Source organism: Microcaecilia unicolor, chromosome 9 (assembly GCF_901765095.1).
Source record: "Microcaecilia unicolor chromosome 9, aMicUni1.1, whole genome shotgun sequence".
Classification (NCBI taxonomy): domain Eukaryota; kingdom Metazoa; phylum Chordata; class Amphibia; order Gymnophiona; family Siphonopidae; genus Microcaecilia; species Microcaecilia unicolor.
The window spans coordinates 59,672,691-59,693,466 of record NC_044039.1 but is presented as its reverse complement, the minus strand read 5'-3'; the positions used below and the strand labels follow the sequence as shown (position 1 = coordinate 59,693,466).

Sequence of the window (20,776 nt, the reverse complement as noted above, 5' to 3'; positions counted from 1 at the left end):
CCACTCCGGGGTCACCAGAGGCATTCCTGCAGACAACTTGTCTGTCTGCGTCCACCAGCTCAGCGCCTTGCGCACTGCTGGGTCCAAGGGAAGGCGCACAGCATAATCCTCCGACATCGGAGTCCAGCGCTGCAGCAGAGAGTGTTGTAGTGGTCTCATATGAGCCCTGGCCCAGGGCACTACTTCCATCGTGGCCGTCATAGAGCCCAACAGCTGCACATAGTCCCAAGCCCGAAGAGGAGAGGCTACTAGGAACTGGTCCACCTGAGCCTGAAGCTTGAGAATCCGATTGTCTGGCAGGAACACTCTGCCCACTTGGGTGTCGAATCGAACTCCCAGATACTCCAGGGACTGAGTTGGGCGCAGCTGGCTTTTCTCCCAGTTGATGATCCACCCCAGGGAGCTCAAAAGAGCAACCACCCAGTTCACAGCTTTGCCGCACTCTGCATAAGAGGGGGCTCGGATCAACCAGTCGTCCAGATAAGGATGGACTTGTACTCCTTCCTTCCTCAGGAAGGCCGCGATGACCACCATTACTTTGGAGAAGGTCCGCGGAGCAGTAGCCAACCCGAACGGGAGGGCTCTGAACTGGAAGTGTCGGCCCAGGACTGCAAAACGCAGAAAGCGTTGATGAGGAGGCCAGATGGGAATATGCAAGTACGCTTCCTTGATGTCCAAGGATGCCAGGTACTCCCCTGCCTTCACTGCCGCTATAACAGAGCGGAGAGTCTCCATGCGAAAGTGCCGCACTTTCAAGGCCCGATTGACCCCTTTGAGGTCGAGGATAGGCCGTACAGAACCTCCTTTCTTTGGTACCACAAAGTAAATGGAGTAACGCCCCTTGCCAAGCTGATTTTCTGGCACCGGAACGACCGCACCCAGGCGGATCAGGTTGTCCAAGGTCTGCTGCACTGCCACAGCTTTGACCGGAGACTTGCAGGGAGAGAGTACAAACCCGTCTCTTAAGGGTCGGCAGAACTCTAGCTTGTAGCCGTCTCTGATGACTTCCAGCACCCAAGCGTCTGAAGTTATTGTGGTCCACTCGCCCAGAAACGAGGACAGCCGTCCTCCAATCTGCACTGGGGCGTGGACCAAGGCCCCGTCATTGGGTACGAGACCCTGGGGGAGGACCGGAGGGAGCACCTCCGGGACGGCGGTCTCCGCGAAAGGAATGCTGCTTGGGGGAGAAGTTCCTCTTGAAGGAAGAGGGGGCAGAGGAGCCCGACCTGCCCGGGCGGTACCGACGGGCTTCCTGAAACCGTCCTCTGGAGGTACCGGGGCGAGTACTAGCCCAAGCCCTGACCTCTGGTAACTTCTTGCCCTTAGACGTGCCGAGATCGGTCACGATTTTGTCCAGCTCGACCCCAAAGAGCAGCTTGCCTTTAAAAGGCAATCTAGCCAGGCGGGATTTAGAGGCGTGGTCAGCAGACCAATGCTTCAGCCAAAGCCACCGCCGCGCAGAGATTGTCTGAGCCATGCCTTTAGCTGAGGCCCTCAAGACATCATACAGCAAGTCTGCCAAATAGGCTAAGCCCGATTCCAGGGCCGGCCAATCAGCCCTCAAGGAATGATCCGAGGGGGAAGCCCGCTGCACCATAGTCAGGCACGCCCTGGCCACATAGGAGCCGCAAACTGAGGCCTGCAAACTTAAAGCAGCCGCCTCAAAGGACGACCTTAAGGCCGCCTCCAATCTTCTGTCTTGGGCGTCCTTTAGGGCCGTGCCACCTTCCACCGGCAATGCCGTTTTCTTAGTCACCGCAGTGATTAAAGAATCCACGGTAGGCCACAGATAGGCCTCATGTTCACTTTCAGGCAAAGGATAGAGGCGGGACATAGCCCTAGCCACTTTAAGGCTCGCTTCCGGGACATCCCATTGAGCCGAAATTAAGGTGTGCATGGCATCATGCACGTGGAAGGTTCTAGGCGGGCGCTTCGTCCCCAGCATAATGGCAGAGCCAACAGGGGCTGAGGGAGAGACGTCCTCCGGAGAGGAAATCTTCAAAATGCCCATGGCCTGCACTAACAGGTTGGGCAAATCCTCTGAGCTAAAGAGCCGTGCTGCAGAGAGGTCATCCGCTCCATCCGAGCGGGGATCCGTCTCCTCCAAGGAATCCGCAAAGGACCGTTGGGAGAACTCAGATACGCTGCCCTCATCTACATCGGAGGAGACAAAGTCCTCCAAGGCCTGGGAATCAACCCGAGGGCGTTTACCTCCGGGGGCCTCAACCTCTTTACCAGACGAGGGAGCAGGGGCAGCGTTTTGCATAAGGAAGGCCTGATGCAGCAGCAAAACAAACTCGGGGGAGAAACCCCCCAGACTGTGCACTTCCGCAGCCTGGGCTACAGCCCTAGACGCACCCTCAACCGGCGCTCGCAAGAGCGGGGGAGAGACATGCTGCGCATCCAAGATGGCGTCCGGCGCGACACTCCGCGAAGGAGCCGCGCGGGAAGAACGGCGCATAACTTTAGCCGCTTTTGTGCCGTCGCCCAAATTAAGGGCGTTCATGGCATTAATGTCTCCCACCTCAAGGGCGGCCCAAGAAGAAGCCGTCCGAGCCGCGTGGCCGGCCAAGATGGCGGAGGCGAGCAGCGGGGGATGGGCGTTTATGGCGGGAAAAACCGCCACACCGGAGGAAGGACCGGAACACTCATCGGTCACGAAACTGTCACCCAACAAGGGCGAATCAGAAGAGCCCTCAACCCCAGGCACTCAACAAAACCTAAAAATTAGGCTTGGAGGCCTAGCCAGAGCTGCTGCTGTGTGTGACCACCACCTGCTGAGATAGAGAACATACTGGGGAGTTTCCGGCAGCACATGACCACATATAGGGAGGCAAAAGTTTGCTCTCTATCTCCACCTGCTGGTAGATGGACACAACCCACCAGTCTATGGATTGATCAGCATGATGATATGGAATCTGAGGTTATCCCACTGGGAGCGATTTTCCTGGTCATCAACCTTCTGCTGCAATTCCTGCATCAAGTGCTCTAGGCAGGTTAGCTCCGTGGTCTTGTTGCACATCCTCCACTTCCTATACATGTGCCTCCAACTCACGGTTCGATGCGTGAGTTCCATGGTCAGCGCTGTAATGCCTGAGATTTATTCGGAAAGCTGCAAAAATCTGGAGTCCAGCACTCAAACCACAGTCTGTAAGTTCCATGATTAAGAGATGTGTGCTGGATATTTGTTGTGATGCTGGTGGAGAAACCGCCATATTATCTTCTGGCGCTCAGCCACCCTCATCTTTCTTCCTCGGAGATTTAGAAGCGGACGCCATGTGGGATTCTAGTAATATATTTGTCCATACACAGCGTTAGCAGGAATGTCGAGGTTTTAAACCGCTGACCAGGTGAGGAGGGAGGATTTTTACCGAGTTAAGGATGGGGACCTGAGCAGCTCAGGATCAGCACGTCCAAAGCTGCTTACTGCATCACATGACTCCTGTATCAATTTAATTTTTGATTTAATATTTTTAAAACTTTGAAGCTGTCTCCTTGCTTCTTTATTCCTCTGACTCATACCATTTATGATGGTATCCCAGGCTGTTCAGATCAAAAGAAATAAAAAGTTAGGTGGACCTTTTATGGACTTTCATCCACTCAAGGTAGAAAGTGGCAGATCTCTTATAATACAGGCTGTGGTAGGCTTGTTCACCTTTATGAATAAATGACAGGGGGAGAATTGCTCGTAGGACATCTAACCATTTAAAGTGAAATTTCAGTATTACTTTAGGTAGGAATTTGTGAAATGTGTGATGAAACTTGGTAAAAGGTAGACAAGTTAGAAGGGAAATTGATATAATATTTTCTGTCCAAGAAAAACTAGGGTCCTAGGCATGAAGACCTTGAGTATGCATGCATGTCAATCTGGAAACGTTAGAGTTAACATTTTGTCTTAAAAAAATGTAAGAAATTGTCCTGAATTGAGTTATTGACAAATACAAGAATCCACAGAATTTCACAGGACTTTGTGAAAAAGGCCAGTACTGGAGTAGTGTGTGTTAATATTCTTTGCTAACAACAATACTTCTAAAACTATATTGATGAGAGGTCCCAGAACAGAGGAAATGGAACTACCATGTGCTTATAAGAAAAAGATTGTGACTGCTGTTTTCTCTTCTCCTGTTTCCAAACTGCAAATATGTTTAGCTTTCTCAAAAAACCCGTTACAAGCAGTGTTCCTTCTACGGAGTGACCTGCTGAATGCAAAAAATATTTTTGAGCGAGTGCTGAAAATAGTCCACCAAGCTGTGTGGTCCAACTGTAAAAAGTCAAAAGCTGTTCCAGTTGGAAAGGCAGTGCCTTAAAAGGTGAAGGACAAAAGATTTTTTTTTTAACTTATTCGATGGCTTTTTTTTTTAATTTGAAAGCTTCCCATAAGCAGATATACATATCTAATATAATAAAACGCACCCTCAACGTTCTGAGGACAACGTTCTGTGAAGCCTTGAAGCCTGAAGCCTGAAGCCTTGAAGCCTGAAGCCTTGAAGCCATCTGACGTCACTCCCAGGCTGAGGCTGAAGGGTTCGTGGATTCGTGGTGTGAAGCCTTCAAGCCAGCCAGCCGTCTCTGCCCCGCCCTCGCGACAAAACAAACAAATCCGGAAGCGAAACGTCAGGGAAGGAGGCGGCGCTCCCGATGTCTAGCCTTCCCTTCGCTGTGTTCCGCCAAGGCGGAACACAGCGAAGGGAAAGCTAGACGTCGGGAGCGCCGCCTCCTTCCCTGACGCTTCGCTGCACGAACCGCCACGGAGGTAAAGTTAAAAAGAATAAAAAAAAAAAAAAAAAAGGGATGCATGGATGCGAAGGGGTGGGGGGGGGCATGGATGCGAGGGGGGGGGGGGCATGGATGCGAAGGGGGGGGGGGAGAAAAGGGCGGGCCAGGCTGGGACATGGGAGAGAGCGTAGCATGGATGCGAGGGGGGGGGTCATGGAAGGGCGAGAGGGGACTTGCTGGAAAAGGATGAATGGAGGCGGCAGGGGACAGAGGAGCATGGATGGGTATGGATTAGGAGGGCAGGGCACAGGGAGAGAGGGGAATTACTGGAAATGGATGAATGGAGGGGGGCAGGGGACAGAGGAGCATGGATGGGCATGGATTGGGAGGGCAGGACTCAGGGAGAGAGGGAAATTGCTGGATAGGGAAAAATGGAGGGGCCAGGTGACAGATGAGCATGGATGGGCATGGATTGGAAGGGCAGGACTCAGGGAGAGGGGAATTGCTGGATAGGGATGAATGGAGGGGACAGATGGGCATGGATGGATATGGATTGCAGAGCAGCCTCAGGCAGAGAGGGGAAATGCTGGATAGGGAAAAATGGAGGGGCCAGGTGACAGAGGAGCATGGATGGGCATGGATTGGAAGGGCAGGACTCAGGGAGAGGGAATTGCTGGATAGGGATGAATGGAGGGGACAGATGGGCATGGATGGATATGGATTGCAGAGCAGGCCTCAGGCAGAGAGGGGAAATGCTGGATAGGGAAAAATGGAGGGGCCAGGTGACAGAGGAGCATGGATGGGCATGGATTGGAAGGGCAGGACTCAGGGAGCGCGGAATTGCTGGATAGGGATGAATGGAGGGGACAGATGGGCATGGATGGATAGGATTGCAGAGCAGGCCTCAGGCAGAGAGGGGAAATGCTGGATATGGAAAAATGGAGGGGCCAGGTGACAGATGAGCATGGATGGGCATGGATTGGAAGGGCAGGACTCAGGGAGAGGGGAATTGCTGGATAGGGATGAATGGAGGGGACAGATGGGCATGGATGGATATGGATTGCAGAGCAGGCCTCAGGCAGAGAGGGGAAATGCTGGATAGGGAAAAATGGAGGGGCCAGGTGACAGAGGAGCATGGATGGGCATGGATTGGAAGGGCAGGACTCAGGGAGAGGGAATTGCTGCATAGGGATGAATGGAGGGGACAGATGGGCATGGATGGATAGGGATTGCAGGGCAGCTTCAGGCAGAGAGGGGAAATGCTGGATAGGGATGAATGGAGGGGCAGGTGACAGACAAACATGGATGGCCATGGATTGGGAGGGCAGGGCTCAGGGACAGAGGGGAATTGCTGGAAAAGGATGAATGGAGGGGGCAGGGGACAGATGGGCATGGATTGGGAGGGCACGGCTCACACTCTCTCTCTCATATACAATGTCTTTCTGACTCTCACTCTCACACACTCTGTCTCACACTGTATCAAATTCACTCTCTATGTGCCACACAGTCACTCACACACTCGCTTGGTCTCATACACTCACACAAACAGAGAATCTGTGTCTCACACACACTCTCTCTCTCGCCCACACACACACACTTGCACACACTCTCTCACAAACACACTCACACCCAGACTCACGCTCTCTCACAAACCACTCACACCAGACTCACGCTCTCTCTCACACAATCACACTTTCACTCTGACTCTCAAACAGTCACTCTCACATACTCTCTCCCAAACATACACACTCCGAGGAAAACCTTGCTAGCGCCCGTTTCATTTGTGTCAGAAACGGGCCTTTTTTTACTAGTCATGAAATAAAAACTAAATATCACTAAAACAACTTCAAACAGTAATACATGGCCAAATTTCAGTGATGATATCCTGTTTACTAATGGGTTCATCTTAACTGTTGTTGTAACCTGCCTTGGGAAGCCTGGTTTTTAACATCTTCACCTCATCTCTTTTGTACAAATGGATTATTATGTTTTGAGAATGTTTCAGGAACAAGTGGCTTTCATAAGTCAAAATAATAAAAATAAATATTTTCTTTCCTGCAGATCTCTCATTTGTTTAAACATAACTAAACGGGCTATAAGCCTCTAATGCAGTCCACTGGTTTTCTTATATTTTGTCCTTGTGACGACGTATACTATGCCAAAATTGGAAATACAGTGATACAGAATAATTGAATTCAGTAACATCCAAAAACATATTAACAATATAATTGTGTTCACATTTGGGTAATAAATGAGAAAATGCTGTTAAAAATTATATTAGAAAGCATGAAGTAAACTTGGTTAACTTCTGCTATATATCAACCAGTAGTAAATAGTAGTAATGAACAATATTAAGTGCATTTTTATAATATTATACTTCCTCTGTGTACATCCGTATGCTGCACAAGCTGGCATGTTTACAAATATAAGTGAGATTAAATAAAAATGCTACCAGCAATACAGAACGACAACATGGATGCAGCAGCCCATCTCCTGTTTTTATCCAATCTCCTTGGGTTCCTGCAGCTGGCAGCGATTCACAGTCAGAGGCCATCTCTATGGCTTTCCTTCTGCCACGTCCCACCCTTTCTACTGGAACTTCCTGTTTTGACGCTAAACAGGAAGTTGCAGTAGAGGGCGGGATGCAGCAGGAGGGAGACCACGCAGACAGTCTCTTACTGTGAATCGTTGCTGGCTGCAGGATCCTGTAAGTGAGACCTACGAGGAGAAAGACGGGAAGGGAGGAAAGGATTTCTTTACTGTGGGAACAAAACGTTTTACCGTTCATGCGGGGCAGTAAAAAGTTTTATTCCTGCATCCCTCTGAAGTGAGCGCAAATTGATCTTAAGTGAGCGACGCTCCTGATTTGTATGAGCAATCGCTCACCTTAGAGGGAACACTGGTTCCAAGTAACTACTGAGTTTTTTTGAGAAATACATGTTCTACTTTTTTCTTAAAATATCTGCATCTGGCAAATGGCTACTTAAGCTGCTTGCTCCTGTAAGCTTGACTGCATATATCTGCTTATCCAATGATTCCCCCAACAAACAGCAATTCCATCAGTACACTGGAGTGGCAGTGGCGTAGCCACAGGTGGGCCTGGGGGGTCAGGGCCCACCCACTTAGGGCTCAGGCCCACCCAACAGTAGCCCATGTTTAGCGGTGGCTGGTAGGGATCCCAAGCTCTGCCAGCAGAAGACTCCCCCCTGATGGTAATGAAAACGCTACTCTGCACGATACTGGCACCTGCACATGCTCAGTTTTCAGTGCATGCCTGCTGCAGACTGCCAAGGTGGAAAGAAGCGTTTTCCTGCCAGCTGAGATATTTTTCTGATTGTAGTGGGGGAGGGGGGGGGGGCGAACACTTGGTGCCCACCCACTTCTTGCTTAGGCCCACCCAAAATCTGTTGTCTGACTACGTCCCTGGGCTGAACCAAGGGACAATGTAATGGCGAATAAAAGGAGAGTGACGGGCATCAGAACATACACTACAGTAGCCATCGAATCAGCGGAATGGGAGGAAAACAAGATGGTGCTGCAATCTAAGTGCGAAGCCGAGCCGTGAAGACAATGGTGGTGATACATCTGAGCTCAAGAGTGATCTGAGTGCGGTGATTACAGCGGATCTGCAGCATTGGTTCAAAGAAAGTAAAACAGTATTGGAAGGCAACAGTAACACAATTCAGGTCGGCTTAGCTAATATAAGAGCTACTGTGGCCAATATGGGACAGAAATTACAAAACTTGTAAGAAAAAGTCATAGAGCATGATGCTGCTTCAAAAAATACAGGAAAAAACTCATCAGGAATTGAATATTCAAGCTGAGAAGTTCCTTCTTAAACTCGAGAATCTCGAAAACCATTCCCAAAGAAATAACTTGAGTCTTCTGGGAGTTCTAAGGCTCAGTCAGAAAACTCTACAGTGGAACAGGTATTAATACAATTAATACACAGAAGAACTTCCCAAGTTGGAGACTGAGGCCCAGATGCACTAAACGTTTTTCATCGTTAAATGAGCCCTTAAGGAAGAATTTCCTATCCTTTCCATGCACTAAAGCCTATTTTCCGACGACAGTAGCAGCTAACGAAAACTGAATGCAGATGAGCAATTCGTCTACAAATCCCATTGAAATGACATGCACTAACCTTTTCCGATTTGTTTAACGCAGGAAACACCGTGAAATCTAAGGTAAAATTATGTATCATACCTGATAATTTTCTTTCCATTAATCATAGCTGATCAATCCATAGACTGGTGGGTTGTGTCCATCTACCAGCAGGTGGAGATAGAGAGCAATCCTTTTGCCTCCCTATATGTGGTCATGTGCTGCCGGAAACTCCTCAGTATGTCGATATCCAAGCTCCATCCGCAGGACTCAGCACTTAGAGAATTACACCCACGAAGGGACACTCTGCCCAGCTCACCACCGCCGAAACGGGGGAGGGGAATTAACCCAGCTCATCCCCACACAAGTGGGGGAGGGGAATCCGTCCAGCTCATCCCCGCGGAGCGGGGGAGGGACACCACACCCGCCGATACGGGGGGATCTGGCTTATCCTGCAACTACAACCGCGGGTGGAGCTGACTGACCCTAACACCGCAGAAGCGGGAGGGGTACAAAACTGCCCTACTGCCGCATGAAGCGGGAGGGAGCGCCGGCAGAATTTAAGTCTCAATCCAGCCCCGTAAAACGGAGGGGAGAGGAATGGAGCAGCTCACTGTAACACAAATTCGTCTCAACTCTTGAAGAATTCATTGAAAAACTTGAACACGAAGTCCTCCTGAACAGGAACTGAAGACTAAACTTGAACCTGAAATGCAACCAGAATATAAACAGTACAGATATCTGGGAGGGGCTATGGATTGATCAGCTATGATTAATGGAAAGAAAATTATCAGGTATGATACATAATTTTCCATATCATCATGCTGATCAATCCATAGACTGGTGGGATGTACCGAAGCAGTACTCCCTGACCGCAACACTTAAACTCCAAACCGGGCCTCCACCCGAGCAGCCACAGTCAAGCGGTAGTGCCTGGAGAAGGTATGGGCCGAAGCCCAAGTTGCCGCCTTGCAAATCTCTTCCAAGGAGACGAACCCGGCCTCTGCCATCGAGGCCGCCTGAGCTCTAGTGGAGTGAGCCTTCAGCTGGATAGGCGGCACCTTCCCCGCGGCCACATAAGCCGCTGCAATGGCTTCCTTGACCCATCTTGCCACTGTAGGCTTAGCAGCCTGCAGACCCTTACGAGGACCTGCAAACAGGACAAACAGATGATCCGATTTCCGGAAATCATTGGTCACTTCCAAGTATCTGATGATGACACGTCTCACATCCAGATATTTGAGAGCAGAGTATTCCTCTGGGTAGTCCTCCCTACGAAAGGAAGGGAGACAGAGCTGCTGATTCACATGGAAGCGAGAAACAATCTTGGGCAGGAAGGAAGGCACTGTGCAAATAGTCACTCCTGCCTCAGTGAACTGCAGAAAAGGCTCTCTACATGAGAGCGCCTGGAGCTCGGAAACTCTTCTGGCTGAAGTGATAGCCACCAAAAAGACTGCTTTCAACGTCAGGTCTTTCAGAGATGCCCTCGACAAGGGTTCAAAAGGCGGCTTCTGCAATGCTCTTAGCACCAGGTTGAGATTCCACGCAGGCACCACTGAGTGCAGAGGAGGGCGCAGGTGATTAACTCCCTTGAGAAAGCGCACCACATCTGGCTGCGAAGCCAGGGAAACACCCTTCAGGCGGCCCCTGAAGCAAGTCAGAGCCGCTACCTGGACTTTAAGGAAACTGAGCGACAGGCCTTTCTCCAGACCTTCTTGCAGGAACGCCAACACTGAAGAAATTGGAGCAGTGAAGGGAGAAAGTGAGCCTGCTTCACACCACGCTGCAAAGATACGCCAAACCCTGGTGTAAGCAGTAGAAGTAGAGCGCTTCCTCGCTCTCAGCATAGTGGCGATGACCTTGTCTGAGAAGCCCTTCTTTCTCAGACGCTGCCGCTCAATAGCCAGGCCGTAAGACCAAAGGGGGAGGGATCATCACCACGGGACCCTGATGTAACAGGCCCTGCTCCACTGGCAGCCGCAGAGGATCGTCGACTGAGAGCCTTATCAAGTCCGCATACCAGGGACGTCTGGGCCAGTCCGGACCCACCAGGATTATCCGGCTTGGATGCTTTGCCACCCGGTCTAGCACCCTGCCCAACATGGGCCAGGGCGGGAACACATAGAGAAGCTCTTGTGTCGGCCACTGTTGGAGAAGAGCATCTACTCCCAGGGATCGAGGGTCCCATCCTCTGCTGAAAAAGCGCGGCACTTGGCAATTGGCCGATGACGCCATCAGATCTAGGCTCGGCTGGCCCCAGCGCTTCATGATGTCCAAGAACGCCTGAGCAGATAGCTGCCACTCTCCCGGCTCCAAGGTATGGCGACTGAGAAAGTCCGCCTTGACATTCATGACTCCGGCAATGTGGGCCGCTGACAGCTGTTCCAGGTTTGCTTCCGCCCACTGGCATAGATTCATGGCCTCCTTGGCTAGAGGGGCGCTCTTGGTACCTCCCTGGCGGTTGACATAGGCCACAGCCGTGGCATTGTCCGACAGGACCCGTACTGGCCTCAACGCCAGTACCGGGATGAACTCCAAAAGCGCCAACAGAATGGCTCTGAGTTCCAGGAGGTTGATAGACCACTTTGACTCTGCAGGAGACCAGAGCCCCTGCGCTGTCCTTCCCAAGCAGTGGGCTCCCCAGCCCGACAAAGAGGCGTCCGTCGTGACGACAATCCACTCCGGGGTCACCAGAGGCATTCCTGCAGACAACTTGTCTGTCTGCATCCACCAGCTCAGCGGCTTGCGCACTGCTGGGTCCAAAGGAAGGTGCACAGCATAATCCTCCGACATCGGAGTCCAGCGCTGCAGCAGAGAGTGTTGTAGTGGTCTCATATGAGCACTGGCCCAGGGCACTACTTCCATCGTGGCCGTCATAGAGCCCAACAGCTGCACATAGTCCCAAGCCCGAAGAGGAGAGGCTACTAGGAACTGGTCCACCTGAGCCTGAAGCTTGACAATCCGATTGTCTGGCAGGAACACTCTGCCCACTTGGGTGTCGAATCGAACTCCCAGATACTCCAGGGACTGAGTCGGGCGCAGCTGGCTCTTCTTCCAGTTGATGATCCACCCCAGGGAGCTCAAAAGAGCAACCACCCGGTCCACAGCTTTGCCGCACTCTGCATAAGAGGGGGCTCGGATCAACCAGTCGTCCAGATAAGGATGGACTTGTACTCCTTCCTTTCGCAGGAAGGCCGCGATGACCACCATTACTTTGGAGAAGGTCCGCGGAGCAGTAGCCAACCCGAAAGGGAGGGCTCTGAACTGGAAGTGTCGGCCCAGGACTGCAAAACGCAGAAAGCGTTGATGAGGAGGCCAGATGGGAATATGCAGGTACGCTTCCTTGATGTCCAAGGAAGCCAAGAACTCTCCTGCCTTCACTGCCGCTATAACAGAGCGGAGAGTCTCCATGCGAAAGTGCCGCACTTTCAAGGCCCGATTGACCCCTTTGAGGTCGAGGATAGGCCGGACAGAACCTCCTTTCTTTGGTACCACAAAGTAAATGGAGTAACGTCCCTTGCCAGTCTGATTTTCTGGCACCGGAACGAACGCACCCAGGCGGATCAGGTTGTCCAAGGTCTGCTGCACTGCCACAGCTTTGACCGGAGACTTGCAGGGAGAGAGTACAAACCCGTCTCTTAAGGGTTGGCAGAACTCTAACTTGTAGCCGTCTCTGATGACTTCCAGCACCCAAGCGTCTGAAGTTACTTTGGTCCACTCGCCCAGAAACGAGGACAGGCGTCCTCCAATCTGCACTGGGCCATGGACCAGGACCCCGTCATTGGGTACGAGACCCTGGGGGAGGACCGGAGGGCGTACCTCCGGGACGGCGGTCTCTGCGAAAGGAATGCTGCTTGGGGGAGAAGTTCCTTTTGAAGGAAGAGGGGGCAGAGGAGCCCGACTTGCCCGGGCGGTACCGACGGGCTTCTTGAAACCGTCCTCTGGAGATACCGGGGCGAGCACTGGCCCGAGCCCTGACCTCTGGTAACCTCTTGCCCTTAGACGTGCCGAGATCGGTCACGATTTTATCCAGCTCGACCCCAAAGAGCAGCTTGCCTTTAAAAGGCAACTTAGCCAGGCGGGACTTAGAGGCGTGGTCCGCAGACCAATGTTTCAGCCAAAGCCAGCGCCGCGCAGAGACTGTCTGAGCCATGCCTTTAGCCGAGGCTCTCAAGACATCATACAGTAAGTCTGCCAAATAAGCCAAGCCCGATTCCAGGGCCGGCCAGTCAGCCCTCAAGGAAGGATCCGAGGGGGAAGCCCGCTGCACCATCGTCTGGCACGCCCTGGCCACATAGGAGCCGCAAACTGAGGCCTGCAAACTTAAGGCAGCCGCCTCGAAGGACGACCTTAAAGCCGCTTCCAATCTTCTGTCTTGGGCGTCCTTTAGGGCCGTGCCACCTTCCACCGGCAACGCCGTCTTCTTAGTCACCGCAGTGATTAAAGAATCTACGGTAGGCCAAAGAAAGGCCTCACGTTCACTTTCAGGCAAAGGATAGAGGCGGGACATAGCCCTAGCCACTTTGAGGCTCGCTTCCGGGACATCCCATTGAGTCGAAATTAAGGTGTGCATGGCATCATGCACGTGGAAGGTTCTAGGCGGGCGCTTCGTCCCCAGCATAATGGCAGAGCCAACAGGGGCTGAGGGAGAGACGTCCTCTGGCGAGGAAATCTTCAAAATGCTCATGGCCTGCAGTAACAGGTTGGGCAAATCCTCTGAGCGAAAGATCCGCGCTGCAGAGGGGTCATCCGCTCCATCCGAGCGGGAATCCGTCTCCTCCAAGGAATCCCCAAAGGACCGTTGGGAGAACTCAGATACGCTGCCCTCATCTACATCAGAGGAAACAGCGTCCTCTAAGGCCTGGGAATCCACCCGAGGGCGTTTACTTCCGGGGGCCTCAACCCCGTTATCGGACAAGGGAGAAGGGGCAGCGTTTTGCATAAGGAAAGCCTGATGCAGCATCAAAATAAACTCGGGGGAGAAACCCCCCAGACTGTGTATTTCAGCAGCCTGGGCCAGAGCCCTAGACGCATCCTCAACCGGCGCTCGCAAGAGCGGGGGAGCAACATGCTGCGCATCCAAGATGGCGTCCGGCGCGACACTCCGCGAAGGAGCCACGCGGGATGAACGGCGCTTAACTTTAGCCGCTTTTTTGCCGTCGCCCAAATCAAGGGCGGCCATGGCATGAACGTCTCCCAGCTCAAGGGCGGCCCAAGAAGATGCCATCCGAGCAGAGTGGCCGGCCAAGATGGCGGAGGCGAGCAGCGGGGGATGGGCGTTTATGGCGGGAAAAACCGCCGTGCCGGAGGAAGACCCGGGACACTGACCGGCCTCCAAACTGACACCCAACGAGGGCGAATCAGACTTTAAAACCCCCGCATCCCCGCTAGAAGCGCACACGCGGTCCGGGGAGCGATTCTTCGCGCCCTCGCCCTCCGACGCCATAGGCCACGTGGAGATCAATCGGGGAACCCCCTGCCCGCTATAAAAAGGTAAAAATTACCTGCTTCTCGCTCCGAGCTGTAACGACCTGGTGTCCCAGTGAGTAGCTGCAATAAACGTTTAAATAAACGTCGAAATAAACGCCCTTAAGAACGTCCAAATTTTTTTTTTTTTTTTAGCGGAGCCAGCGGGAGGGGGGAGAAAAGGAGGGACCTGGCGCCACCAGGTTTGCACTTGCTCAAGAAGAGCCCTCAACCCCAGGCACTCAACAAAACCTAAAAATTAGGCTTGGAGGCCTAGCCAGAGCTGCTGCTGTGTGTGACCACCACCTGCTGAGATAGAGAACATACTGGGGAGTTTCCGGCAGCACATGACCACATATAGGGAGGCAAAAGGATTGCTCTCTATCTCCACCTGCTGGTAGATGGACACAACCCACCAGTCTATGGATTGATCAGCATGATGATATGGAACGAGAGTCTGTACCTCTCGTTAGGGCTGTCTGTCTGCTAGAAGTTTACAAAATCCATTAAAAAAATAACTGGGGGTGGGCGAAAATGCGTCAGGGGCGTCCTTTATTGACGCCCCAGGTTGCCGCTGCTCCCCTCTCCCTCAGCACCAAAAAAGAAACAAACAAAAAAAAGGGATTGGGAGGGGGCAAGGGCGCTCGTCATGAGCGTCCTGTATGGACGCCTTGCTCCCCCCCCCCCCCACGAAAAATCTCCAATTTTAGCAGCCCCGGGCCGGCCCTCCTCTCTTCCTGTGTATTCTCCCACACTAGCTCCGCCTCCTGCCATGCTCCGGTCCCGTGCCCCGCCCCCGCCGCCCCCCCTTTGGTCATGGCTGCCACTCCCCCCTCCAACGACCCCCCCCCCCCCTTTGCCTTACCGGCCCGTGCAGCGCCTCTCACCTCTGCTGCACGGGCAAGAACAGCTGATCGGCGATTCAGAAGGCCTCCTCAGACGTCCCTTCTTTCTTCCTGGGCCCGCCTTTCTCTGACGTATTTTACCTACGTCAGAGGAGGGCGGGCCCAGGAAGAAAGAAGGGACGTCTGAGGAGGCCTTCTGAATCGCCGATCAGCTGTTCTTGCCCGTGCAGCAGAGGTGAGAGGCGCTGCACGGGCCGGTAAGGCAAAGGGGGGGATCATTGGAGGGGGGAGCGGTAGCCACGACCAGAGGGGGGGCGGCGGGGGCGGGGCATGGGACTGGAGCATGGCAGGAGGCGGAGCTAATGTGGGAGAATACACAGGAAGAGCGGAGGGCCGGCCCGGGGCTGCTAAAATTGGAGATTTTTCGTGGGGGGGGGGGGGGGGGGGGGGGAGCAGAGAGCAGCGGGGGGGGGGCCTTTGCCCCCTCCCCAAACACACCTGTTTGTGGGTTGTTTTTTTTTGTTTTGACAGCTGGGCCTTTGTGGCATGGGCAGAGCAGCCAGCATAACGCTTGGCTGCTCTGCGCATGCTTTAGGCTCTGATTAACGATGGGTTTAACGATTCTGTGATACATCCTACTTTGCAATACCGATCCGAACATTTCTGGAGTGTTTTTGTAGTGCATTCCTCGTTTTTAAAAAATCGTTAAGCACTTTTACGTTTCTTATTTTTTAACGTTTGGTTGATGCATCTGGGCCTGAGAGGGTGCATCGCACATTGGGAGCCCTGTTATCTAATCAACCAAAAGATATTTTATCAAGATCTTCTGAGAAAGAGTAAATATTAAGAGCTACCTATAATTAGGAACCATTGCTTGGGAAGGAGCTGTGGCAAAGATCTTCGCTGATTTATCTGCTGCCACACTCTACAAGGGATGAGAGTTTCATGAGATTACTAAGGCACTCATGATCAAAAGCAAACACCGGTGCTAGAGGCTGTTAGCGCCACACTAGCACTGGCGTTTGCTACCGCCACATGATTAGAGCCCTCAAGCGCGTGAAACAATGTGCTCGAGGGCTCTTTGTGCAAGTAACATGCTAATGCATGCTAAAGAGGCCTAACCCTATGCCAGCTCTGAGCTGGCGTTAGGGTTTGCAGATCATTGGGGAGGAACGGTGAGCCCTGTCCAGCAAGCAGGAAAAAACAAATGACAGTGGATTAACATTGAATATAACAGACAGCATATTTAAACAAGTAATTTATACTGTAAACAAATAAAACAAGCAGGTATTAGCCAACTTATGCCGTTAAACTTACATATTTGTCTAGCAATGACAAAGTTTTACGAAAGGACAAAATATGACCTGTTCTCAAAGCAGCTATTTCTTCATATCGCCTATATGAACAAAGCCAATTCTACCACTCATGATAGGAGACATGTTGATTATTCTTCCAGTGTAGAACTATCAGATGGAGTGCAATCAAGATCATTAAATTAAACAATTTAGCATGTTTCAATGGAATTAATAGGCCAGGAGTAGATGCTTTAAGAATTAGTACCTTAAAGGTTAAGACATCTGAATTATCAAATATTGTCTGAAGGGATCTCCAGATCAATTTCCAATAGAGCTGCAGGTTAATGCAGGAATAGAGCATGTGTTCTAGGGACCCTACTGCAGATTGACAAGACCAGCATAAGTTGGATACAGAAGATCTTACTTTAGAAAGTTTTTTCAGGTGTCCAGTAGGATTTGTGTACAATATAATATGCTGATTGCAGCAGGGCAGCAGATAATGAGGAACGCATGGTCTTTGTCCAAAAAACCTCCCATTCTTTGATTGTAAGTGAAACTCTCAAATCTTTTTCCCAGGCAGAAGTAATATTTGAACATATATTCGGCTTTGACATTTGCAAGAGTTTATACAGAAACTCTTGTTTATTTTTTTTTAACCATTTAATATTTGCTGGTCCCATTGTAGGAAGCAGGGATAAACTCTGGTCAGCCCATGCATCTGGAATTCTCTTTTGCAGCATGCTGCAGACAGCTCTCCATCCTAGGACAGGATAGGCTACTACTGGTCAGTCCAAACAGCATGTGGGTATATCAGGGGTGAAGACAGGAAGCTGCAGGAGGATCTATTATAGTTGCTCTTTAAAGAGTTAACTATGCTTAGTTACTATGCTAACAAGTTTTGTAAGTCAGCATTCTAACACAGGCTGACATGTTCTAGAATGGAGCTGTGAAACAGAGGGGTATTTTTGATATGACGTCTAAGTCCAACTTTGGATGTTTTGCTAAAAACATCCAAAATTCATGTGGGGAATATAGCCATTTTCAAAACAGAAAAACGTACATTTCTTTCTTTAAATGGCTATTTGCTAGATGTTTTTGTGCTCTGTGTGTTTATCTTTTTGGTCCGTCCATTTTGGGAAAAAAAACGTCCAAGTGAAAAACAAACAAAATCAAGCCACTACAATAGCCCTTATCGGTGAAGGGGGCACATATATGTGGGTACAGTGGGTTTCTGGGGAGTCTTGGAGGGCTCACAGTTTCCACCACACGTATAACAGATATGAGGAGGTATGGACGTGGGTTCACCTATCTGCAGTGCACTGCACCCACTACTAGACTACTCCAGGCACCTGCATGCTGCTCTAATGGACCTGAGTATAACATCTGAGGCTGGCAAGTAATGTTTTTAATCACATTTTTGGGGGTGGGGAGGGTTTAGTGACCACTGGGGGAGTAAGGGGAAATTTATCTTTGATTCCCTCAGAAAAACGTCCAAGTGTTAGGAACACCCAGATCCCACCCTTAACATGCATGCCCCTGACATGCTCCCTTGTGATCTGAACACACTTCTGATGAACTTTACAGAAAAACATCTAAAAACCTATTTCAAAAATACCAATGTGGACGCTTTTGTGAGAAAATCGTCCACATACAGATCAGATTTATGCCACTTTTTGGAAGTTTTTCTCTTTTTGAAAATAGGCACCTTACTGATCTAGGTTGAAAATTCATCTCTCCTGCTGTAGGACTGAGCAAATCACTTGAAGATGTAAATATTTTAGGTACTATGGCTGGCTGTTAAAACTAATCAGATCATTATGAACCCCATTTTTCTGTTTATTTAATTTTGAAGATGCCTATTTATCATGTGTGCTCTCAGCAGAACTCCAGGTAGGAGTCACTGTAAAAGAGGGGTGGGGAACCCTCAAATATAGTCTGCAGTTCACTTTCATCTACCACTGATTCTCTCCTTTGTCCTTCCAAAAACCAACTGGAGCAAGAATTCCATTCCCGTGTACTATAGCTATCTACTGCTTCAGACTGATCATCAAAGGGGAACCTTCCCACCCCAAGGTACAACTTCAGAGAGAACTCCTCCACCCAATCCCAATCAGAGAACAGTTAAACAAAAATGAAGTGTCCCCCCCCCCCCCCCCCCCCCCCCACTACAATAAATGCAACTGCTCACCGAATTTCATGCGAATATACTCATACGGGTCTTCCTGCCATAACTCTTCATCTTCATTTTTGTAACACATGAGAGGAAAAATCACCTCCTCAGATATACCCTAAGGAGAAAAGAAGCCAAATCTAGAAAAACAGATCCCAAACATGGAAATTAATCCTTTACTGATGTGCTTGCTTAGGCGTCCATCATCATTTAAGTGTTTTTCAAGAATCAGTTTGCATTCTTAGGCATATCTCAGGAGCACATGTATGTGGCTTCATTTTATTCTGCTATTCTTGTCTAGCTGTCTGACCAATGAAGTTTATAAAATGAAAAGGCACACTAGACAGTTCAATTTTTTTTTTAATAACCATACTGTCAACAATTGATTTCAGTTAACTCAGCATAAAAACTAGAAAACAAATTTAAAAAATCAACTAGGCTTAAACATAAGGGAGTTAATTTTATAAACTATTTTCTGCATGTAAAGTATACTTTACACACAGAAAACATATCTGTTATAAAACTGCATGTGGGAATACATGTTTAAAAAAAAAAGTGCACTGCAAGTGCATGCCCTTTCCACAATCTGTGCATAAGCATCCCTGAGAATGTAATTTGCACACAGCTGTAACGTATGTACACTTCCTATATAATAATTTTAACCTCCGTCTGGATGCTTGGGTTCGTAACACAGTTCCTATTGGTCCGCCCTGGGGATGACGTCACAGGGCGGACCAATGGGAAGTGAGAGGGAAGGGAACCCAGCACCAGCCACCGGAGGTGAGTAAAGAATCCCCCCCTCCCGAGTTCCATGACCCCCTACCCTCCCTCCCTCCCTCCTTCCTTCCACTCCCGTCCGTCCGAGTTCCACGGGCCCACTCCCGTCCGACGGCCCCAATCCCGTCCGAGTTCCACGACCCCCCTCTCCTCCGATTTCCACCACCCAGCGCCTCCCTCCATCTCTCTCTGTGGCCTCCAAGTGCAAGCAGGACGTGTGCGGCTGCCCCTGCCCTTCGTAAGTGCCGGCTGTTCTTTAAAACGTTTTACCTCCTGCTCCGCCGGCAACAGTGAAGTCCAGCATGCACGGATGCCGCTTCAGATTGCCTTTGCTTTCGCTTCTGTTTCAGCTGTGCCTCTGGTCCCGCCCTCATTTCCTGTTTGCGGAAGGGCGGGACCACAAGAACAGCTGAAACAGAAGCGAAAACGAAGGCAGTCTGAAGCGGCATCCGTGCGTGCTGGACTTCACTGTTGCAGGCGGAGCAGGAGGTAAAACGTAGGTTTATGGAACTCGGAGCGCACGTCACAAGAGATGGGGGGAAGGGATCCTGGGACGAGAGAGGGGGGGTCCTGGGATGAGAAAGAGGGGAGGGGCGGGTCCTGGAAGGGGAGGGGCGGTCCTGGAAGTCGAACGGGAAGTGGGGGCCTGTAAGTCGAACGGGAGGTGGGGTCCTTCAACTGTAAGGGGAGGGGGGTCCTGCAGCTGTAAGGGGAGGGGGGTCCTGAAACTCGAAGGGGAGGGGGGCCTGGAACACGGACAGGGAGGGAGGGAGGTAGGGGGCATGGAACTCAGAGGGGAAGGGGACTCGAACTCGGAGGACAGAGAGGGACTGATGAACAGGGGTGTGGAACTCCAAAGACAGGGGTGCAGGGAACTCCCAGGGGGGGTGAGGGGGGGTTGGGAGGAGGGGGAGGGAGCCCTTGCTAGCGCCCGTTTCATTTCACACAGAAACGGGCCTCTGTTAGTAGTTATAAAATAAGCATGTAGAGACAAGAGTACAAACACACATTTACACAGCTTTGGAGAAGGGTAAATTTTGAGTGCTACTAGGAGTCATTGTACAAGTTGTACAAGCCTATTTTATAAAGGTACTATATTTTTGGACATTTAATGCAGGCACACTTATGAAATTATTCCCCCCTCCCTCCATGATGGCAATTTTTTCTTTTTTCTTTCTTAATTTTAACATAATACAAAAGTATACATGAAGAAAATGCAAAATAGAACAGATACAATAAGAAAAAAAGAAGAAAATTTTAACATCAAGTCTACATCATGGTGAAACAAAATACAAGCTGAGAGCAGTGGCGTAGCCAGACCTGAGATTTTGGGTGGGCCCAGGGATAATATGGGTGGGCACGCACTGTCTATATAAGTTTGAGTAGCGTCTCTTGGGATCCTA

The 20,776-nt window shown here is 50.6% G+C and overlaps 1 protein-coding gene across 1 annotated transcript in view; it reads right to left on the bottom strand.

Moving 5' to 3' along the window:
* Positions 1–20,776, bottom strand: part of IPO8 (importin 8) — an 882,901-nt gene that overhangs the window by 458,837 nt on the left and 403,288 nt on the right. The window contains 1 exon segment of the mRNA XM_030214557.1: positions 18,615–18,714. Coding sequence (XP_030070417.1) covers positions 18,615–18,714 — 100 coding nt within the window.